General features: G+C 48.9%; 1 protein-coding gene across 1 annotated transcript in view; it reads right to left on the reverse strand.

Moving 5' to 3' along the window:
- Positions 1 to 190, reverse strand: part of EHHADH (enoyl-CoA hydratase and 3-hydroxyacyl CoA dehydrogenase) — a 50,599-nt gene extending 50,409 nt beyond the window's left edge. The window contains exon 1 of the mRNA XM_030575328.1: positions 95 to 190. Within this exon, the coding sequence (XP_030431188.1) occupies positions 95 to 165 (71 nt within the window). The 5' untranslated portion in view covers positions 166 to 190. The remainder of the gene's footprint in view (positions 1 to 94) is intronic.
- Between the last annotated feature and the right edge of the window lie 24,559 nt (positions 191 to 24,749).

Consider the following 24,749-nt stretch of genomic DNA (forward strand, 5'->3'; position numbering starts at 1 on the left):
GCAGGCTCCCCGAGTGCGAAGGGGTGGGGGCAGGGAGTGCCGGAGCCCCCCCAGTGCAGGGCGGGCGCGGGGGGCAGGAAGCCCCGGCTGTTACCTCAGCGCGTTGAGTGGGGGGTTGTTCAGGCGGATCACAGCCACGGCCCCGCGCGCGTATTGCTGCGCCATCCCCGCTGAGAGCGAGCTGGACTGTGCTCGGGCGGGGCCCACCGGGGGCGGGGTGGTTCCGCCTTCCCTGGCGGCTGCTGCAAAGTCCCGGAGAGCAGCCGTGTGCTGCTAGCGACTCGGCGGAAGGCACTCTCCCCCCCCCTCCCGAGCACCCCGCCGCAGCGTACAGCCCCCCCCAGCAAGGCACGTCCCCCCTTCTCCGGAGCACCCCGCCGCAGCGTACAGCCCCTCCAGCACCCCGCCGCAAGGCACCTCCCCCCCCCTCCGGAGCACCCCGCCACAAGGCACGCCCCCCCCCTTCCGGAGCACCCCGCTGCAGCGTACAGCCCCCCCCAGCACCCCGCCGCAAGGCACGTCCCCCCCCCCCGGAGCACCCCGCCGCAGCGTACAGCCCCTCCAGCAACCCGCCGCAAGGCACGTCCCCCCCCTCCGGAGCACCCCGCCACAAGGCACATGCCCCCCTCCGGAGCACCCCGCTGCAGCGTACAGCCCCCCCAGCACCCCGCCGCAAGGCACGCCCCCCCTCTCCGGAGCACCCCGCCGCAGCGTACAGCCCCTCCAGCACCCCGCCGCAAGGCACGTCCCCCCTCCCCTCCGGAGCACCCCGCCGCAGCATATAGCCCCCCCCAGTACCCCGCCACAAGGCACATCCCCCCCCTCCGGAGCACCCCGCTGCAGCGTACAGCCCCCCCCAGCACCCCGCCGCAAGGCACGTCCCCCCCTCTCCGGAGCACCCCGCCGCAGCATATAGCCCCCCCAGTACCCCGCCGCAAGGCACGTCCCCCCCTCCGGAGCACCCCGCCACAAGGCACGTCCCCCCCTCCGGAGCACCCCGCCGCAGCGTACAGCCCCCCCAGCACCCCACCGCAAGGCACGCCCCCCCCTCTCTGGAGCACCCCACCACAAGGCACGTCCCCCCTTCTCCGGAGCACCGCGCCGCAGCGTACAACCCCCCCAGCACCCCGCAGCAAGGAACGTCCCCCCCGGAGCACCCCGCCGCAGAGTACAGCCCCCCCCAGCACCCCGCCGCAAGGCACGTTCCCCCTCTCCGGAGCACCCCGCCACAGAGTACAGCCCCCCCAGCACCCCGCCACAAGGCATGTTCCTCCCTCTCCGGACCACCCCGCCGCAGGGTACAGCCCCCCCCCCAATCTCCGGAGCACCGTGCCACAGGGTACAGCCCCCCCACCCCAGCACACCGCAGCAAGACACATTCCGCCATCTCTGGAGCACCCCGCCGCAGTGTACAGCCCCGCCGCCGTAAGGCACGTCCCCCCCTCTCCCCGCAGCAGCACCACAGGGTACACGCTTAGGCAGCAGGTTTGTATGATTTTTGGTGGTGCCTGAAATGGTGATGCCTCCCCCCGACTCCCGCCCTGTAAGCCGATATATATATTTTATTAAATAGTGTAAACATGGACTGGTAGCTGGAAGCATTTAAGTTTCTCTTTATTGCACAATATCGCTATCAGAAAAATCCCTTGTTGATTATTAGTGGTCCTACAAACCAAGAATTTGTTGCTGGAATAAAATGAATCTACAATGCCTCAGCATCACAAGATTACAAGCATCAATTAAAGGTGGAAAGTCAGAAGCAGCACTTGCCTGCTTCAATATACGGTATTACATTTTGTGGGAATGTTCTTAATGTTTTATCCGAATACTGTGTGGGTGCCTCAGCTTCCTCTGCAAGGTGCCAGCTGAAGGTGTTGGGGACAAAGAGATCAGGTGGCCTCCTTGTCCGGAAGAGAGACAATGGCCAGAGGAGGGAGTGTCCGTTTGGAGCTGGCTGGAGAAATGGGGAGATGCCCAGAACTTAGATCTGGGCTTCCCACCCCCCAAGATGGACCTGACTGAGGGGTCCTGTTTTCTGTACCTACAAGCTCTGTTCTCGACTGTGATCCTGTCATCTAATAAACCTTGTTTTACCGGCTTGCTGAGAGTCACGTCTGACTGCATAGTTGGGGTGCAGGGACCTCTGGCTGCCCCAGGACCTCGCCTGGGCGGACTCACTGCGGAAAGCGTATGGTGTGGAAGGGCATGCTGAATGCTCTGAGGTCAGACCCAGGAAGGTGTAAGCGTCTTGCCCTGGAGACAGTATGCTCAGAGAAAGGAGGCTCCCCCAGAGTCCTGACTGGCTTTGAAGAAGTGGTTCCAGAGCATCCCAGCATCCCCTTCCACACCATGCACTTCCCGGAAGTCAGCACAGGCACTAACACTTCCCTCCTCTGGCCTTTGTCTCTTTTCCAGGCATTAGGAGGCCACATGAACTCTTTGTTCTCCAACACCTTCAGTTGGCACCTTGCAGGAGAGCGGCCCAGGCCACCAGTTGCCCGGAGACAGGATTTCGGCCATTCTCTGTGCAGACAGCATCACACTGGCCCTCTAGGGCTCTGCAACAATCACACCCCCTTATCCCACCATCTAGATTGTTAAGAAATGCATAGGGGAAACAGGCACCCACACAGTATTCAGAGAAAACATTAAGAACATTCCCACTTCATAACTCCTGTATACAACTAGTTGTATACTTGAAAGGGTGTAAAATAATCAAGTATTGTGCTAAACACAATGATACTAGTTAGTAGGGGAAGCAAAAGTGGATGGGAACCTGGGAGGCAGTGACCATGAGATGGTTGAGTTCAGGATCCTGACACAAGGAAGAAAGGAGAGCAGCAGGGTATGGACCCTGGACTTCAAAAGCAGACTTTTGACTCCCTCAGGGAACTGATGGGCAGGATCCCCTGGGAGAATAACATGAGGACGAAAAGAGTCCAGGAGAGCTGGCTGTATTTTAAAGAATCCTTATTGAGGTTGCAGGGAAAAAGCATCCCGATGTGTAGAAAGAATAGTAAATATGGCAGGTGACCAGCTTGGTTTAACAGTGAAATCCTTGCTGATCTTAAATGCAAAAAAGAAGCTTACAAGAAGTGGAAGATTGGACAAATGACCAGGGAGGAGTACAAAAATATTGCTCAGGCATGCAGGAGTGAAATCAGGAAGGCCAAATCACACTTGGAGTTGCAGCTAGCAAGGGACGTTAAGAGTAACAAGAAGGGTTTCTTCAGGTATGTTAGCAACAAGAAGGCGATAGCTAAGTGAAAAGGTGGCATTGCTGAAGCATTTAGCAGGCAATTGAAAACTCATATAGAGCATTGTACTGTCCCTGAGAACATTGCTGAATTCTGAGCACTGGGTCTGCAGCTATTCAGCAGTCAGACTGAGGCCTTGTCTACACTACAAAGTTGCAGCGCTGGTGAGGGGATTACAGCGCTGCAACTTAGGATGTGTACACACCTGCAGGGCATTACCAGCACTGCAACTCCCTGTTTGCAGCGCTGGCCGTACACCCCGTCATGCCTCGGGTGTAGAGGATCCAGTGCTGGATCACCAGCGCTGGTCATCAGGTGTAGACACTCACCAGCGTTTTTGTTGACCTCCGTGGAATAAGCAGGTATCCCAGCATACCTGAGGAAGCCTCTCTGGTAATTAAGCAAACTCCACTGCCCTCCAAGCAGGTCTCCTTCCCCGCGGTGTGCTCTGGCGTTCCCCGACCCCCCCTCCAAGCAGGTCTCCTTCCCCACGGTGTGCTCTGGCGTTCCCTGACCCCCCCTCCAAGCAGGTCTCCTTCCCCGCGGTGTGCTCTGGCGTTCCCCGACCCCCCCCTCCAAGCAGGTCTCCTTCCCCGCCGTGTGCAACAGCACTGCAGCGTTGCCACATCTAACACCACTTGCAGCGCTGGTTGCTGTAAGTGTGGCCACTCTGCAGCGCTGGCCCTATACAGCTGTACTAACACAGCTGTAACAACCAGCTGCAAAATTGTAGATGTAGACATACCCTGATGAGGAGACATAACTGGCACCTTAAAGCACCTTTTCCCCCCCTTCCTTCACAAGCTGCACTAAGCACAGTTTCACAGCCCCAGGCACAACACTGGGGGGGTGAAGTACGGGGGGGGGGCGCAATAACCCAAAGTCGCTCCTTTGCTGCTTGGTCCTGCTGCTCCCTCAGCCCCCTCCGCTGAAGAGAGACCACAAGAAAAAAACATCCCCCCCCTCCCCTTTTCCCTCCTTCTCCACCAGCACCAGCTGGGCTTCAGAGACCCCCTCCCTGCCGCGTGGCCGCCTTGCTCTGCACGGGGCTGCCTAGCCTGGGACCAACTGGGCTGCTGCTCCTCAGTCCCCCGCCGCACTGGGGGAGGCTGCACTGCCGCCCCTTCCCCTCCCAGCAGAGCCCACCCCGGCTCAGGGAGCCGGGCAGCTGCGGGCGGGAGCCGCTTCCTCCTCCTCCTCCTCACCCCCGGGGAGCCCGGCAACCAGCCCACGCTGCCTGCAGCCCGGGAGCCAGCAAGCAGGGCTGGAGCTGCCGAAGGCTGGTGCGAGCGAAGAGCCAGCTGGCGGCCACATGCAAAACCCGGCTCCGGATTCCGAGTCCGGAGCCCAGTGCTGGCTGCCTGGAAAGAGGTCGATTTTGGAAATGTGCTCAGAGGGGAGCGGACGCTTATGCTACTGGGTGAGAGGAGGGGTGCTCCGGGGCGGGGAGTAGTGGTGGTGGCAGGGGCCGGTGCCCGCTCCAGGCAGGGCCAGGGGAGAAATCCAGCTCCAGATATTGGTGAAGCACAGCCCCCAGCCCTGAATATTCCTGGAGCTGGGGCACCTAGAGCCCATATAACCTGCCGCCTATGGGTACATGCCCCCTCTCCAGCTCACACTACCACTGCTACACTCTCCCTAGCATTGAGAGACAGTCACTCTTCTCAGAGCACACCTCCATTACATACCCCCCCAAAACAGGTGCCATTGGGTACAATGCTCCCGCAGAGCGCATAACTGCCCCACCCCAAAGCATACCAGCCCCCAGAGCGGACAAACCACCCACCCCAGCACACCGCCACTGGCTACATCCACCTACATCCAGTCCAGAGCACATTGCTATCGGGTGCGCCAATCCATCAAACCATGTATTCCTTGTGTCCCTAGACCTGTGCTGGTAGAGTAGGTGGCTGGCTCCTGTGGGGAAAGGATTTTCTTTCTAGAGTTTTCTGCTGCAGGATCTTGAAAGGGCCAAGGAATCAAAAGTCCAGCATGCAAGCATGTCTGTCCCTGCAGAGCTGCTCTGTAGAGAACCATACCTTTTGTCCCACTGAATAGGTGGGGCCTTGTTGGTGGTGCTGGTCTGCATTCCATTTATAGTCTGCTCTTGCTTTTTCCAGGTATCCCATCACTTCTTCCCAGTCCCAGTGCATCTGTTGTATCAGGTCTCAGGAGGCCAGGTTGGGAGAGGAAGTGAGTAATTGCAGGTGGAATTGGGTGTGGTATCCATAGTCCTATGGGCTGAGTTGTTGTAGGCAAATTTTGCATAAGGGAGAAGCAAAGACCAATCATGCTGGTGGTGACTGACGCAGTACCACAGATACTGCTCAAGAATTCTGTTGTCTCTTTCTATTTGGCCTTTAGACTGTGGATGGTATGCAGAGGAAAGACAAGTGCGGACTCCCAGCAGGCACAGCACCTTGCACCAGAACCATGTCATGAATTGTGATCTCCACTCAGAGGTGATGTGTTCCAGAAGGCCAGACAGAATACATGGCTAATCTATAGCTGGGCTCTCTCTCCAGCAGAGGCGAAGCCTGTGCAAGGGATGAAGTTTGCCATTTTGGAAAAGTGGTCCACTACTATCAAAACTGTTGTGAAATTTTTGGATTCTGGTAATTCTACAATGAAGCCTATGGTGCTGACCAGGGTTGAGTGGGGTGTCCAAGGGTTGGAGACCCTAGGGCTTGTGGCTTGGTGTCTTGGCGCAAGCACAGACATCACAGAAGGCAATTGTTGGGTGTATCTGGGGCCACCAAAAGGAGTGAGCTATTAGTCATTGGATATTGAAGCACCCAATTGTCCTGCTAAGGGAAAAATGTGGCATAACTGCAGGACTGCAATTCTTGCAGGTCCAGGGGGAACATAGATACAGGCCTTTACATATGTGATCCCTTCCTGGAAGTCATGCTGTTGCTTGCTTGTGGATAATAGCCTGTTCATCAGGCAGAATTTCCAAGGCAAAGGCAGAGTATATCGATCTGAGTATATCCTGCTGATGAGCTGCACTAAAAAAGTTCAGCGATTTGAGAATGAGGGTGGGACCTCATGAGCTAGAATCATATCTTTTGGACAGGGTGTTTGCCTTGCAATTTTTGGATTCGGGGCAATAGGTGATAATGAAATTGAATTGTGAGAAAACCAGCGCCCATTGAAGCTGTGACAAGTTTAAGGGTTTGGCCCTACATGTATATTCCAGGTTCTTATGGTCTGTGAATACCTGGACTGGGTAGCAGGCACCTTCCAGGTAGTGCTGCCATTTTGCAAAGGCAGTTTTTATCACCAGGAGTTCCTTATCAAGTATTTTATAGTTTAGCTCTGTGAGGGCGAGTTTCCTTGAGTAACAAGCATATGCTGTACCAATTGTTTGGGACTAAGTCACTGGGAGAGGACTGCCCTGATCACTGTACTGGAGGCATCAGCTTCTACAATGAAGGCTTGTGTGACATTGGGATGAGCCAATACATGTGTGTAGTAAAGGTTTCAGTTGATTGAATGTATGCTGGGCCTCAGGAGACCACTGAAATTGGGCATTTTTCTGGAGGAGAATGGTGAAGGGCTCAATGTGTTCTGAAAGTTCAGGATAAATCATTGATAAAAACTGGCAAACCCAAGGAAGCGCTACGAGTTGCATACTATAGGTGGAGTCAGCCAATCTTGGATGGCTTGGACTTTGTGTGGATCCATCAGGTTCCCTTCTGAGGATAAGATGAAGCCCAAGAACTCCGTGGAGGCCTGTTTAAAGGCATACTTCTTGAGGTTGGTAGACAGACCATGCTGCTGTAAGCATTACAGGACCATTTGGATGTGAACAGTATGCTGTTCAAGGTAGCCAGAGAAAAAGAAAACTGGAAAAAAACCCCAAAGATTTAAAATCATGTAGCATCATACAAACACCCACATGGGTCATCAGCAGGGTTGGTACCTTTAGAGCCCACCACACAGACCTCTGCCACTTTGGCTAATGGAATAACTGATAGCAGAAATAGGTTGTCGTCCTTTACAGCACTAGAGGGGATGGTACACTTTGCCAGTGGGTTTCAGATATTTGCTGACAGCAGAGGAATGGTGTGACTTGGTAATCTTGGATTCCATTCCAGGCTCTAGTAGGCACAGACTCTTCTGCCCATTCCCCTCAAGTATGAACTCTGCTCCCCATACCCCTCAACCTGTCCTGTCCCAGTCCCGTTTTCTTTACCTAGCCAGTTCCAGTGTGTACTGCTCTGATTTCTCATCCCAGTCCCAAACTCCTAGCCCAGCAAGTCCTAGAGTAACCCCTTTGGTCATCTCCCTATCGTCCCGTCTTCTCCCCACTCCCAGTTGCCTTGATAAGCAGTCTCAGTTCCATCCTCCCAGTTCCTTGTTCCCCCACTGGTCTCCAGTTGCAGAAACATCAGCTATGCCCACTCTACTAATACCATGGCCAAGAAAGCCAAATGTGGTGTATCAAGACAGAAAAAGGGACACTGCAGCTGAGAGAGCCTGGTTGGAAAGTGTTTGGAGCAGGAGGCTGGGTGTTCTCTTTGGAAGGCCCTCCATTATGGAAGTCACAGCCAATGGAGATCAGGATGAGCCTGAATCTTACTACCTTGAGGACAGAAAGTAAGAATCATCTGTTTGTGCAAGCCTTCTTTCATACTAGGGCAGCAGAATGACTAGCAATAGCTCTGTTGCAGAAAAATAAACTAAAGCAAACCTACTTGGGAAGAATGAGGAGTACTTATGGCACCTTAGAGACTAACATTTATGTGGGCATAAGCCTTCATGGGCTAAAACCCACTTCATCCGATAAGTGGGTTTTAGCCCACGAAAGTTTATGCTGAAATAAATTTGCTAGTCTCTAAGGTGCCACAATTACTTCTCGTTCTTTTTGCTGATACAGACTAACATGGCTACTACTCTGAAACCTACTTGAGAAGGTGGCAAAACAGCGGTGGGTGGAAAATTTGATTCTTTCTTATGGAAATGATGCAACTCTTAATTGTGAATATAGCATCTGGACACTGTACCATGAAGGGCACATTAGAAATACACAGATGAGGCACTGATAACCCTCTGGTACAAAGCAATGACACACATTCACCCTTTAAAGAAATAGATATCCAGCATAGAATAACAAACAACATACTGTGCTCTGAATGAGGCAGGGATCCTCCCCTCCCCACCTAGGCACATAGCAGTGAAATACAGACACACATGTATGTATAACAAAAAAAAAAAGGCACAAAATAATGAGATGCAAACTCTTCCCTCTCCCACCACTGGTAAAGAGCAAAGAGATACACACCATCCACCAGGTATAGAGCAATGAGACATGGGCACAGAACAATAAACTACCGAATCCTCTGAGGCACAGAATCATGAGATACAGTTCTCCTCCCCACCACCGCCAAAGAAGATAGACTTCACTCCCTAGACATCATCATACTATATGGACCTCCTGGTAGAACAGTGAGATAGCAACCTGCACCCTAAAAAGAGCACCATAAGATACAAACCTCTCCTGCCACAGTGCAATGACGTATGGAAACCACTCCTGAGGTTGAATACAATATGATAATATATTCCCACCTTTGGCACAGAGCAATGAGATAGTGACCTCACTTTTCCTCTCAAAAGAACAGACCAGAGTTCAGGTACACTGAAATATTGATTCTCACATAATCACAAGGCAATGATATCCATACCCAGCGGTGTATTATTACCTAGGCCGACAAGGCCTAGGCCTAGGGCGGCAAATTTGCAGGGGCAGCAAATTTGAGCACTCACGGAGAAGCTCCCCTCCTCGCCACGCCCACCCACTCCAGCTCGCTTCTGCCTCCGCAAGCGCCCAGCCGCATCCTGTTTCTCTCCCCTCCCTCCCAGCTTGTGCCACAAAAACAGCTGTTTTGCGGGGCAGGGAGGGAGGGGGGAAGGAAGGGGAACATGGTGCGGTGGGGGAAGAGGCAGGGCTGGGGCGGGGATTTGGGGAAGGGATCCAGTAGGGGCAGGGAGGGGGCGGGGACTTTGGGGAAGGGGTTGGAATGGGGGTGGGGAAAGGGTGGAGTCAGGGCGGGGCTAGGGGCAGGTCAGCAATTATTTCAGGGCCTAGGGGCAGCAAAATCATTAATCCGCCACTGTCCATACCCCACCCTCTACTCAGGCCCAGTACAATGAGATAAAATCCCTTCAGCTCCTAGAACAAAGTTGTATGATATCGATCCCTCTCTCCCAGCACAGAACCTACCAATATGGACTCCTACCCTAGGCACAGAGATATGAGAGCTGATGCTCTGCATTCCCTACCTTTCCTATCTCCTACTCCATGTGCTGCAGGTGTTTTTCAAGTTTAAATAATTAACAAAAGTCACCAGTTCAAATTAAGCATTTTAGTGGTTGCCAGAATCATAGCTTAATGGTTGCTGGTTTTTTGTATGTACCCGCTGCTTACAGGTGATTTCAAAGTTCTGAAATATTTGAATGGTTTCAGTGTAGCACCTTCTGGAAAGAGTCAGTATTGCAGTTCTTGCTGAGATCTCTTCCTGATGTTTTAATGTTTGAAGAAAAGTAAGATTCACTAGTGATTTTCAGTTGTGTACACTTGCCATTAAAAATGCAGAATGACAATGTGTGATTTTGTATGCAGTGTAGTTGAAGACATAGGCGCTGACTTTTACTGACTCCCCTGTGCCCCTGTCCCCGCCCCGACTCCACCCCTGCCCCGTCCCCTCCCCCATTCCAACCCCTTCCCCAAAGTCCCTTCCCCAACTCCGCCCCCTTTCTGCCCCTAGTCCGACTCCTTCCCCAAATCCCTGCCCCGGCCCCACCTCTTCCCCGCCTCCTCCCCTGAGCACGCCACGTTCCTGCGCCTCCTTCCTCCCTCCTGGAGCTTGCTGCACTGCCAAAGAGCTGTTTGGCGGTGGCAAGTGCTGGGAGGTAGGCAGAGAAGCTGGGACGCTCAGGCGAGGAGGTGGAGGTGGAGGGGAGGGAGAGGAGCTTGGCTGCCGGTGGGTGAAGAACACCCACTAATTTTCCCCCTTGAATGCTCCAGCCCCGGAACACCCATGGAGTCAGCACCTATGGTTCTAACCATGTTGGTTCCAGGATATTAAAGAGATAAGATGGGTGAGGAAAAGTCTTTTCTTGGACCAACTTCTGTTGGTGAGAGAGACAAGCTTTTGAGCCACACAGAGCTCTTCTTTAGGTTTGGGAAATGTACTTACAGCTAACGGCAAGGTGTTTAACAAAGGTGTTAACAGACCACTCTACTTTGAATGGTCCCTTAGAAGATGTGCTAACTACTTATGCTAAACAATCTGTTCCACCTTGAATCAAACTGTACCATAGAATCTCTATGGCTAGAAATTCCATGATTGAATAAAAAGAGTACAGTAGTAGGAATATTCTACCAGCCACCTGATCATGATGATGTCTGTTAACTACCCTGGGAGATTAGAGAAGCTATAAAAATAGAAAACAATAATAATAGAGGATTCCCGTTATCCCCATATTGACTGGTTACATGTCACCTTAGGACAGGACGCAGAGATAAAACTTCTAGACATCATGAATGACTGCTTCTTAGAACAGCTAGTCCTGGAACCCAAAAGGGGAGAGGCAATTCATGATTTAATCCCAAGTGAAGCGCAGGATCTGGTCCAAGAGATGAATGTAGCTGAACCTTAGTAATAGCAACCGTAATTAACTTTAAAATTCTTGTGGGATGGAAATACCAAAGAAGCCCACCGCAGTAGCATTTAACTTCAAGAAGGGGCTATACAAAAATGAGGAAGATAGTTAAATGGAAATTAAAGTAACAAGAGTAAAATGCCTGCAAGCTGCATGGAAAATTTAAAAAAACACCATATTAGAGGCTCAAATTAAATGTATTCCCCAAATTAAAAAAAAAAAAGGTAAGAGGAACAAAACAAAAAATGCCACCATGACTAAACAACAGAGTAAAAGGGGCAGTTAGAGGCAGAAGGAATCCTTTAAAAATTGGAAGTCAGATCCTAGTGAGGCAATCAGAAAGGAGCATAAACTCTGACAAGTCAAGCGTAAACATAAATAAGGCAAGCCAAAAAAGAATTTGAAGAGCTATTACCAAAAGATACAAAACTAAGGGCTTGGCTACACTTGCAAGTTAGAGCACATTAAAGCAGCCCCAGGTGCCCTAACTCCTGAGATGTCCAGATGTTCTACATGCCTTGCCAGTGTGGACTCTGCAGCTGGAGCTCTCCTGGTAATCCACCTCCATGAGAAGCATAAAGCTTACTGTGCCCCAACTGAAATGCCCAGGTGTCAGTGTGGATGAGATGTTGCATTACTGCACTGTGATTGGCCTCCAGAAAAATCCCATAATCCCCTGAAGTCAAGTGGCTATTTTTCTCATTGTTTTGAAATTGTCTATAGGCATGTGGATATCCCCTTTCAAAGTTCCATTTCTGACAACAGGCATGCTTATCTGCTGTGGGACAAAGCAAACCATTAGTGTGGAATGCTGCTGTTGTGAGTGTGTGTGAGAGAGGTAGGGTGGGAGGGGGGTCTGCTGCTGTCTGAACTTACAAGACAGCATGCTGACACGCTTTCAACCCCCCAAAACACACTGTCTCTCCACATACACACAACACACTCCCTGTCACACTCTACTCCCCACATTTGAAAAGCACATTGAGCCACTTGCGGACTGGATAGCTACCACAATGCACTGCTCTTTGTGGCCTTGCAAGAGCTGCTAATGTGGCCACACCCGTGCACTTGCAGCTGACAGTATAAACAAAGGGCAGTGTTTTCCCTGCTGTGGTCTCTGATGGCTGGTTTAACTCCCAGCACTTTACATCTGCAAGTGTAGCCAAGCCCTAAGAGAAAAAAGTACATCAGAAGCAGGAAACCTGCCGAACAATCAGTGGGTCCACTGATTTAGCACCTCAATTAAAGGAGTACTCAGTGAAGACAAGACCATTGTAGAGAAGGTAAATGAATTCTTTGCATCAGTCTTCACTGCATAGGATGTGAGGGAGGTTCCCACCTGAGCCATTCTTTTTAAGTGACAAATCTGAGGAACTGTCCCAGATTGAGGTGTCAGTAGAGGAAATTTTGAAACAAACTGATAAATTAAACAGTAATAAGTCACCAGGACCAGATGGTATTCACCCCAAAGTTCTGAAGGAACAGAAATATGAAATTGCAGAACTACTAACTGTGGTATCAGCAGGTGGGTATGTTGGGTCTAAACTTTTGGTGAACTTTGGGGAGCCAAAACACACCCAGACTGGCCGTCTCTGCATAATCCTTTCTGAACCCTTTATCGAACAAAGCACTGACCTGCAAACTACTCATGACACCCCCTTTCTCAAGTAGCCATTAGCCTTTATCTCTATGCATTTACTTGTTAAACTTGCTTTTCCTGTAAAATCTTGATTGATTATGCATGACCATTATCTTTTGTTAATCACTTTGTTTACTTCTGTGTATAAATATTGATGCTCACCCCTAATAAAGGGGCCACACTTAATCTAAAGCTTTGAGAGCTAAGGATAGTGTGAGCCCGTTGATCAACGCATTGGTGTCTGGTCTCTGACAGAATTGTGTGCCCCATACCAACTCCGCACGAACTCGGGTGCTGGAGAGGTGAGTGAGGACTTGCTTTATTACCTAACAATTTGGGGGCTCGTCCGGGATTCCTTCTGGTGCAGTACCTCTGTCCAGTGGTCAGACCACTCATATATGAATTGGCAAGGCGCCACAGGAGATTTCTCCCAGCCAATTCAATATTGAGGGGTCGTGTATTGGACAGCAGGGTAAACGCCAGTTGGAGGGCTCCTGTCAGACACCATGGGTCAAGGGACTAGCGTGCCTCTTGAGAGTCTGTTGGGGATTGTAAATAAGTTATGGAACGAAGGGAAACTCCCAGTACAGACAGGAATGTCTAGGAAGAAGTTGTACACACTATGTGTAAGGAATTGGACTGGGTATACCGCGGTATTGGCCGACCCAGAGATGAGGTGGCCTTCGTATGGCTCTTTCGAACAGGCTGCCTTAAGAGGAGTAAAGAGCCAGATCGAAAAAGACCATCCGGGACAGTTATGTTACACAGCAGCAGACACAGCAGCAGAGCTGTGGAAATCTTTAAAAATTATTGCAGTCAGGTACTCTCCCGAGAGTGAACCCCCTCCAGGTTATTTCGATGAAGGGTGTAGACCACGGCGTGTTTTGACTCGTCAGCTGGTCCCCTCTGCACCTGCCCCTATTCCTCCGCAGGGGGACTCTCTCCTTGTAGCAGAGGGGAATCTGCAGGATACCAGATTGGAATTTCTGCAGAAGGATGAGGAGGAAATGGAGGGGCAAACCTCGGGAGGAGTAATTACTAGGCTAATGTCCAAGCAGGTACGGCAGGGTGCATGCCCCTCCCCCCCGAGGATAGCCCAGAGGATGTCCCCGTCAAATCTCTTGCGAGTAATAAAAGTATAGTTAGAGAGATGCCTTTACAGGTGCACGATCAACCTTATATGGGCAATGATGGACGGTTACAACATGCTAATATTGTGGAATATAAAGGATGGCTAGAATGGGACTTGAAAGAGTGGGGACAGTTGTCAGGGTCTTTTGGGGAAAATCCCCGAAAGATCATGGAACTTCTAGAAAGATTGTTTTTAAGTTATAATCCTACTTATACGGATGTGGATCAGTTGTTAAGTAGAGTTTTGACCGGAGAGGAACGTAGTAGATTGTGGATGGCAGAAAGGACATGGGGAGATAGCAATGCAATTAATCGTACTTGGATGGATAGACGGGATCTGGCCGCTGGCTGGAATCCCCTAGACTGGACTCAGCCAAGGCTGACCCAGCTGCGAACAGATCGAGAGCGATTGTTAGAGAGACTCAAGGAAATGGCTCGCCGCTCGCCTAATCAGGCTAAGTTCATGCAGATTCGGCAGGAATCTGATGAGCCGCCCAGAAAGTTCTGGTCGAGGCTATTGGAGGGGGCCCAAATGTTCACTCAGATGGATCCTGAGAGAGAAGCAGACCACCCTACTCTTATTTCATTTTTTGTGAATCAGTCGGTGCCCCCTGTAAGGGATTACTTCTTAAAGTTTCGCCCTGGTTGGGGAGGTGAGTCAGTCACTTCAGTGTTGGACATAGCTGATTTTGCCTGGGAGAAAGAAAGGGAAAGTAGTAAAAAGAAAGAGAAAAAGGAAGAATATAAGCTGATGGCTTTAGCTTTTCACGGCGGTGTTCGAGGCAAAGGCCATGGCCGTGGCAGGGGATTCCAGGGTGCTCGGGGAAGAGGGTCCTGGCGACCCCAGCCATCAGGAAATTGTTTTCAGTGCGGACAGCCTGGTCACTTTAAACGTGAATGCCCCTGGGGACGCCCAGAGGGTCTGGTTGCATCCGCAGATGCTTACACAAGTGAGGAATACACCCCTGCACCACCAGCTCAGCCCATTCCCCAGGCCTGGATCAACTACGGGAAACAGCAGCAGCCGCAGCAAACTCAGCCTCCTCAATGACGGTACCCCGGGGGCGAAGGCAAACAATGTGATGGTCTTATTTCCTTAATGTCTTTAGCCGGCTCCTTTCTCACTTTCTCCCCTCCCAGCAAAGAGCCTCGTTTAACCCTTTCAGTCCAGGGACTGCCTGTCTCTTTCCTCATTGATACTGGGGCTACTTTCTCTCTTTTAAATCATGCCCCCTCTCCCTGGCTATCCTCTGAGGTTAAAACTGCAACTGGGGTGGAGGGTAACCCACAGTCTCTGGAACTCACTTTGCCTTTGAATGTTGTTTATGCTGATAAATGTTTTCCTCACCGTTTTCTTTTTTCCCCAGCTTGTCCGATCCCTTTGATGGGCCGGGATTTACTCTGTAAGCTTGAGGCTACTTTAACCTGCACTCCTGAAGGGGTAGGATTATTGATGACAGTGTTAGGAGATTCGGTCCCTACTCAGGGTAATTGGGAACCCCCCCCCCCTCTCCCCTGACCTCACTGACTTGCCTTCAACCCTCTGGGGAATTTCTGACACTGATGTTGGCCTGCTCCTTTCGGCAGAGCCCGTAAGGATTCAGGTGAAGCCTTCCTTAACCCCCCCGTCAGTCCCTCAATACCCCCTGTCGCTGGAAGCCCGGGAGGGCATCCGCCCCATTATCGAGGGATTCATTGCACAAAAGCTAGTCCGCCCTCAGCGCACTCCCTGTAACACCCCTATACTGCCTGTCAAAAAGCCTCCTAAAAAGGACGGAGACCCTGTTCGTTGGCGCTTTGTACAGGATCTACGAGTTGTTAATCAGTATGTGGTCCCTCTTCATGCAGTAGTTCCTGACCCAGCTACTATCATCAGCCAAATCCCCTGGGATGCTGAGTGGTTCACTGTTATTGACTTAAAATCAGCTTTTTTCAGCATTCCTGTGCACCCAGACTCTCAGTATCTCTTTGGTTTCACCTGGGAGGGACAAAGTTATGTCTGGCAACGACTTCCTCAAGGCTACAGAGACAGCCCCACGATTTTCAGCCAGTGCCTCCGCCACGACTTGGAAGGTTTCACCAGTCCGCAGGGATCCACATTGGTCCTATACGTAGATGACATCCTATTAGGTAATCGCAAAGAAGCTGCCCTCCGCATCAATGGTAAGGCACTTTTATTATACCTACACACCAGAGGCCACAAGGTAGACCCTAAAAAGATTCAGTGGGTCTCACAGAAGGTCCGATATCTGGGCTTCCTGTTAACCCCAGAGGGAAGACAGATGGACCCAGCCCGCATAAAGACTATTCAAAACTGCCCTCTACCGAACACCAAGAAACAACTTCGAGGTTTCTTAGGATTAATTGGCTTCTGTCGCCCCTGGTTGCCATCCTGCGGGGAGTTAAGCAAACCGCTCCACCGACTCACTGCTAACCTTGCTCCTGACCCTTTGCAATGGTCCCCGGACACTATTCAAGCCTTTCAGTTACTCAAGGACAGTGTGGCCTCCTCCATGTCTCTCCGCCCCCCCAATTACAGCAAACCCTTTCACCTTTTTGTCCACGAGAGGGGCGGAATTGCTAGTGGTGTCCTTACCCAGCTGAGCGGGCCCCACCATTTCCCGCTTGCTTTTTACTCTCAGCAAATCGACCCTGTCGCTCAGGGAACCCCATCCTGCACCCGGACTCTGGCAGCAGCTGCCCTGCTGATCACAAAGGCAAAGAGCCTAACCCTGGGTCATTTTACCACGGTTTGGACCTCTCATGCCTTGTCAGCCCTTCTGCGTAGGGGCACAACCCAAGTCTTTTCGGCCCATCGTCAGCAACAGCTAGAGGCCGAACTCTTAGAAGACACTAACCTAATTTTTGAAAGGTGTGGACCCCTTAATCCAGCTACCTTGCTTCCTGACCTGCCAGTCCTCCAGGATCAGCACGACTGTGTGGAGGTAGTTTCCAGCATCTTACAGATAAGGGACAACCTGTTTGACGTGCCACTGGACAATCCCGATTGCATCCTCTTCTCGGACGGAAGCTCCTTCTATGTTGATGGCAAGCGTTTCACAGGTTATGCTGTCACCTCTGAATGGGACATTCAAGAGGCCGCCTCACTGCCAGGCAACTGGGGAGCCCAAGCCGCTGAACTCTATGCCCTGGCCCGAGCTTGCCAGTTGGCCGCTGGTAAGACCGTTACCATTTTTACTGATAGCAAATATGCTTTTGGAGTTGTGCATTGTCATATCCACCTCTGGAAGTTTCAAGGTTTCCAGACAGCTGCCGGTAAACCCATTCAGCACCTCCCCCTCATCCACAAGCTTTTGGACGCCCTCCAAAAACCCTCTGTCCTGGCTGTAGTTCACTGCCGGGCCCATACTAAAGATAGTAGCCCCGTTACCCGTGGGAATGCCCTGGCTGACGCCTCCGCCAAGAAGGCTGCCACCTTACCTTTAGCCATGCCCACATTGGCTATTGCAACCTCCTCCTTTACTCCACCGCACTCCGTACCAGTACCCGCTGCTGAACTACAATCGTGGGAAAGCCTCGGGGCCACTCTGGTCAAAGGGACCTGGCTTATGCCAGATGGCCGAGCCTGCCTCCCTCGCTCCACATACCCCGTGGCAGTTCGCTGGCACCATGATAAAGGGGGTCACTACGGCACGCACGCCCTCGTGGACACTATCGCTCGCTTTTGGTATGCTCCAGGCATTCAACCCTATTGCCTATTAATAGTGAAAGCATGCAGCACATGTCAGCGTAATGGACCTGCTCCGCCTCTTAACAAAATTAAGGGTGGAAGACCTCCGCCTGCTGCTCCATTTCAACATCTTCAAATTGACTTTGCAGATATGCCAAAGGCTTTTGGGAAAAAGCACCTCCTTGTTTTGGTTTGCCCTCTGACTTCCTGGGTCGAAGCTTTTCCTACTGCTAATTGTACTGCTGCCACAGTGGCGAAGATTCTCCTTAGAGACATTGTACCCCGTTTTGGCATCCCTCTTGTGCTCGACTCAGATCGCGGACCTCACTTTACTGGTCATGTCCTTGGCCGTTTAGAACAAGGACTGGGCATTTCACACTCCTTTCATACACCCTACCACCCCCAGTCTAGCAGGAAAGTTGAGCGTATGAATAGGGAACTTAAGTTTACATTGGCTAAATACTGTCAGGAAACAGGATTAAAGTGGCCTCAGGTACTTCTCTTGGTCCTGTTTCACCTTCGTACTCGCCCAACCCGCGCATTGGGATTATCCCCCTTTGAACTGCTCTATGGACACCCCCCTTTCAAAGGCGGGGCGCTACCACGTGCTGATGTTTCACTATTGGGAGGGGATCATATGACCGCGTGTCAGTTTCTCTCCCTACAGGCTCGTCTCCGTACCCTTTGGAAAGCCTCGCAGTTTTCCCAGACCGTGCCGCTGGAGGAACAAATCCACCCGTTCCAACCAGGGGACTTCGTCTGGGCCAAAAAGTTTGTTCGTGACGACACCCTCCAGCCAAGGTTTACTGGACCCCACCAGGTTCTTTTGACAACCCAGACTGCAGTGTTCCTGGAAGGACGCAAATCTTGGATCCACCACTCCCACGTCAAGCCAGCCATAGTGGACCACAGTGACGGACCAGCAGCTCTTGTCACCACTGAGGACACTGCCTTCGACCAGTGGACCAGCTTACCTCTCTCAGACATTAGACTTAAATTGACTCGAAAAAAATGAGAGGACCCTTTATTCTGACAACTGTATGTTTTTTTTATGCTTTTTTAGTTTATTTTCTGCTTATGAAGATAATGCTTTTATTAGATATTCCCACGAGGTTAAAACTCGTATTTTAGGAAATAGAAGTGATTGCTGGGTATGTACTCAATTTCCAGTAAATGCAGCACAGGGACTCCCCTTCACACCCATTCCCCTAACCACTGCTAATATGACTTGGATGCCACCGACTAGAATAAAAGATCCAGTCCAACCCAATCTTACATGGGACAAAACAGGAGTGCCAATTAACAAATATCTCAGGGTAACCAATCAAACAGGATCACTGTGTTTTGTTAAAGAGAAAGGGTCAACTTTTGTGGGAACAAGTAAATGCAACATATATTTTAATGGCACCGCCTTTAGTAAAAATCTTGGCTTCAAGCCTTGCGCATCCCATTTATCCCATATGTGGATCCCTCACCCCGATCCAACCTTTTCAACTTTTTCATGGAGGGGCAGGTTTTCAGAGTCAGTTTTTAAAAAGCCCTGCTCAGATCTCGAGGGTGTCCAACTAATTGTTAAAGGATACACAATTGCCTTCTACAACTGCTCAAGCAGTACTACACTGCCCTTTGAGGACAACACTACCAAATTGTGCCTCTGCAGTTCACACAACGACCCCTCTGCGTTACCAGGGGAACAGTGGTACAACGGGTGGTGGGTTACCTCCTACTTTGAGAAATGGAATACCCAAAATGCATTATATGGAACATACTGGGTGTGCGGGCCCAAGGCTTATTATTTTCTCTCCCCTGATTGGGCAGGGTCATGTTATTTGGCATGGCTAGCACCGCCTTCTCGCATCTCCCTCACTCCCCCTCATTTTCCCCACGTTCGTAACATCCGTGAAACTGACAGAGATATTAATCTCCGTGATGGTTTGTCCTGGCAGCGGTGGGCTGGTCACACTAGCTTGAAGGGTGCTATCATCCGTCTACAGGGACTATTAGAATCTTTGACCAATGAAACTGCAACCCTATTTGAAAATCAGGCCGGGGAAATGTCCCAGCTGCGCCAGTTAGCTTTGCAAAACAGAATGGCTTTAGATATGATGTTAGCAGCCCAGGGAGGAACTTGCGCCCTCATAAATGAAGAATGCTGTGTTTTTGTAAATGACACCTACTCTGACACTTTTCAACGTACCAAACACCTAAGGGAAATGGCTAAAAACTACTCCTCTGGCCAGCCACCTTATGATTGGTGGGGAGCCTTATGGAATTGGCTGCCCAGACTTGGGTGGGTTAAAAACCTCTTGGTGGGTGTTGTTGGGGCCATAGTAGTCCTTATAATACTGTGTTGCTGTATTCAGTGTGTCCCCTCCCTCATAAACTCATGTAAGTCAGTTTATTCTTTTCCCACTTCAGCTAAAAGCCTTACTCTCTTCGAATTGGCCCAGGCTGAAATTGCCAAGCGGCCCTTGAGATCTTGAAATAGGGTGTAGCTTTTTGATTAATAGTTATCTCAAAGCTACAAATGGAGGAATGTTGGGTCTAAACTTTTGGTGAACTTTGGGGAGCCAAAACACACCCAGACTGGCCGTCTCTGCATAATCCTTTCTGAACCCTTTATCGAACAAAGCACTGACCTGCAAACTACTCATGACACCCCCTTTCTCAAGTAGCCATTAGCCTTTATCTCTATGCATTTACTTGTTAAACTTGCTTTTCCTGTAAAATCTTGATTGATTATGCATGACCATTATCTTTTGTTAATCACTTTGTTTACTTCTGTGTATAAATATTGATGCTCACCCCTAATAAAGGGGCCACACTTAATCTAAAGCTTTGAGAGCTAAGGATAGTGTGAGCCCGTTGATCAACGCATTGGTGTCTGGTCTCTGACAGAATTGTGTGCCCCATACCAACTCCGCACGAACTCAGGTGCTGGAGAGGTGAGTGAGGACTTGCTTTATTACCTAACAGGTATTGTAGTTGTAAGAATGCTTGATAGAGATCTTGTAGGTGTTTGTCTCTGTTTGAGGGGTTGGAGCAAATACAGTTGTATCTTAGAGCCTAGCTGTAGACAGGGGATCATGTGGTGTGGTCTGGATGAAAGCTGGAGGCATGTAGGTAAGTATAGTGGTCAGTAAGTTTTCGGTATAGGGTGTTGTTTATGTGACCATTGCTTATTAGCACTGTAGTGTCTAGGAAGTGAATCCGTTGTGTGGTCTGGTCTAGGCTGAGGTTGATGGTGGGAAGGAAATTGTTGAAATCATGGTGGAATTCCTCAAAGGCTTCTTTTCCATCGGTACAGATGATGAAGACGTCATCAATGGAGTGCAAATAGAGTAGGGGCGTTAGGGGACGAGAGCCGAGGAAATGTTGTTCTAAGTCAGCCATAAAAATGTTGGCATACTGTGGGGCCATGCGAGTACCCATAGCAGTGCTGCTGACTTGAAGATATACATTGTCCCCAAATGTGAAATAGTTGTGGGTGAGGACAAAGTTCAGTTAGCAGGTTTGCCGTGACATTACTGGGGATACTGTTCCTGATGGCTTGTAGTCCATCTTTGTGTGGAATGTTGGTGCAGAGGGCTTCTACATCCACAGTGGCCAGGATGATCCTTGTTCTTTTTCCTAAATTCAGTATTAGGCACATTGGTTGAAACTATAGTGAAGAACAGAAATATCAGACACATAGATGAACATTATTTGTTGGGGAAGAATCAACATGACTTTTGTAAAGGGAAATCATGTCACCAATCTATTAAAATTCTTGGAGGGGTGGGACGCTGGTAGATCGGGTGACAGCTCATGCCAAGGTTCCTAGGCCTCAACTGAACACTATCAAATGCATAGCTGGAAAACAATCTGACTCACCTGTGTGTTAGTATTGCTAAATTAGGTATTAGACTAGATTTGTAACGTGTTTAGACTTTATGTCATGCTTGTAAGTTGCTGCATACATTAGTCTCACATGTAACTGTAAAAATGTTTGCTCTGAAACTGCAAATCCAGTGAGGAAAGAATCATCACCAAGTGTGAAATTCTGGTTTGCACCTGTGATCTATTACTCACAAGTGCTAAGCTCATCAGGATGATCCCATCACAGTTGTCTCCAGCACCAGACAACACAGCTTCAACCTCCCTTTCTTATACAAACTTATTTATAACTTTTTAAAGTGACAAAGAGACTTGTGGCACCTTATAGACTAACAGACATTTTGGAGCATAGGCTTTCCTGGGTGAATACTCACTTGGTCAGATGCATCTGACTTTGTCGTGCATCTGATGAAGTGAGTATTTACCCACAAAAGCTTATGCTCCAAAACGTGTGTTAGTCTGTAAGGTGCCATAGGACTCTTTGTCGCTTTTTACAGATCCAGACTAACATGGCTACCCCTCTGATACTTGTAACTTTTTGTTATTTTTTCTTACACATATGTATTAGTCTCTTGTTTCCATGTTAAATCTCCTCAACATCAGTTCAAACCAGTCTTTTCTAGCTTTTTAGTTACTTTGTCTTCTCTTTTTCTCACAAACATGATTACTCTGCAATTTCTTACACATGCACAACACTAAACATGATTACTGTGCAGTTTCTTACATATATGCCGTTCTGCTTATCCTTACGCTGTTAAATGTTATCAGAATGTAAGAACAGCCGTATTGGGTCAGACCAATGATCCAGTAACATGTCTTCTGACAGTGGCCAATGTCTGATGCTTCAGAAGCAATGAACATAACAGCAATTATCACATGATCCATCCTGTCGTCCAGTCCCAGCATCTGGCAGTCAGAGGTTTAGGGACACCCAGGACATCCATAGCCATTGATGGACCTATCCTCTATTAACTCAATTTTTTTAAACCCAATTATACTTTATGCCTTCACAACATCCCCGGGCAATGAGTTCCACAGGTTGACTCTGCATTATGTGAAGAAGTACTTCCTTTTGTTTTAAACCCTATGCCTATTAATTTCATTGGGTGACCCCTGGTTCTTGTGTTTTGTGAAGGGATAAATAACATGTCCCTATTCACTTTCTCCACACCATTCATGATTTTATAAACCTGTCTCATATCCCTCTTTAGCTGTCTCTTTTCCAAGCTGCATAGTCCCAGTTTCTTTAATCTCTCATATGGAAACTGTTGTACCCCCCGCCCAATCATTTTTGTTGACCTTCTCTATACCTTTTCCATTTCTAATATATCTTTTTTGAGATAGGGTGACCAGAATTGCATGCAGTATTCAATGTGTGAGTGTACCATGGATTTGTATGGTGGCATTATGATATTTACTGTCTTGTCTATAACTTTCCTAATGGTTCTTACCATTCTGTTAGCTTTTTTGATTGCCACCACTGCATATTGAGCAGATGTTTTCAGAAAACTATCCACAATGACCCCAAGTCCTCTTTCTTGAGTGCTAATAGTTAATTTAGACCCATCATTTGTATATATAGTTGGGATTATGTTTTCTAATATGCATTATTTTGCATTTATCAACATTGGATTTCATCTTCCTTTTTCTTGCCCAGTCACCCAGTTTTGTGAGATCCCTCTGTAGTTCTTCACAATCTGATAAAGATTGAACTATCTTGAGTAATTTTGTATCATCTGCCAACTTTGCCACCTCACTGTTGATCCCTTCTTCCAGATTATTTATGGATATGTTGAACAGCACTTGTCCAAGTACAGATGCCTGGAGGACCCCACTATTTACCTCTCTCTGACCATATGCTCCTACCTTTTGTTTAATGTGTTTTAACAGGTACTGATTCATGAGAGGACCTTCCCTTTTATCCCATGATTGCTTATTTTGCTGAAGAGCCTTTGGTGAGGAACCTTGTCAAAGGTTTTCTGAAAGTCCAGGTACACTATGTCCACTGGATCACCCTTGTCCACATTTGTTGACTCCCTTGTCACACAGTTTGGAGTGGCTCATGAGCAAGAATACTAACTTCAGGCAGACTGTTAAGAAGCAGGGCACAAACCCCAAACTGGTTGTGAGTTCTATACTTGGATCTCAGCAACCATGTAACAAGTGTAAACTCAGGCACCATAAAGCCTTAACATGGAGTCACAGACCATCTCCTTGGACATTCTGATCTCTCTTGCCCCCATAGGCAAGCTTGCCTCTGGTTGATGGTCATTTTACACCAAATATCACAAAATATTCAGGTTACTCCCAGTCCCAATGGATCAGTCACACCAGGTCAATTTGCACTTTAGATTTCACACTGAACAGTTGTTGCCAATCCTGTAGTAAACTAAGGATTTATTAACAAAGGAAAAAAAGTAACATTCATTTACAACTTTAAAACAGGTAAACAGTTGCACACAAATGAGTTGCAGTCTTAGGTTTCAGATAGTGATTGAGCTGCTGAAATATGCCAACTCTATAAGTCTTTTAGGGCTAAAACAGGTTAATCCTAGAAATCTCTTGCTTATGTTTAGGAATTTTTTTTCCTTAGAGTCCAAACAGCATAAAAATACCCTAATTCCTTCTTGTCAAGGGTTTTTATCCCCATCTCCTTAGAGTTCAAGCTGATACAACAAGTGCTTCTGCACACCATTCTTCAAAGGTGTGCTGGGAGCAATCAATAAAAGTCCTTGTTCCTTGATGGCTTACAGTGGTCCATTTGGATTCAACAGGCCTCCCTGATGGGCTGGAGATAATCATTCCTCACCACTTGCTAAGTAAGTGCTTTGCCTTAATAAAGATTTATTAGACCCATCTGCTAAGTACATTATTCTCAAACCAACATTCTGACGAGTGAGGCAGTTTGCTGATTGGACTAACACCCAGTATACCAGAGACTGTGATGTAAGGATATTGAGGGGTTTAAGGCATTTTTAAGGGACAATGGAGTCACTGGGGAGATATGTAGATAAGTATCTGACTGGACATGGTGGAGGTTCCCTTAAGGAGATGAACATCTTCACAAGACAAATCAGCTTGAAGCAGTGGTTAAGCTTCTGGAAGGCAACTTCTTTAGCAAAAAAAGATTGCTATAAGAGAAAAGGGTAAAAACTGCAGTTGTTCGGAATTTGATAGTGACAGACAGAGCTTTTATGAAACAAAATGGAGCATTGAAACTGGAATGTAGAAAATATAAAACTGAAGTTAAATGCAGGCAAGTGAGATTCAAGAATTGAGAGACAAGGTCACTGAGCTATGGGCACAATATGTTACAAGTTCTGAGGCTTTGACTGAGAAAGCTCAAGAATGTGAGTCTCATAAGGAGCAGAACGGTGCTCTGCAAGCACAGCTAGAAGCAGTGCAATTGGAGAATACAGAACCAACGGTTAAACTTTTGGAAGGAGAAAGCATTGATGTGGATAGTATTGTCTGAGGAGGCTCCACC

Source organism: Gopherus evgoodei, chromosome 9 (assembly GCF_007399415.2).
Source record: "Gopherus evgoodei ecotype Sinaloan lineage chromosome 9, rGopEvg1_v1.p, whole genome shotgun sequence".
NCBI classification, from domain to species: domain Eukaryota; kingdom Metazoa; phylum Chordata; order Testudines; family Testudinidae; genus Gopherus; species Gopherus evgoodei.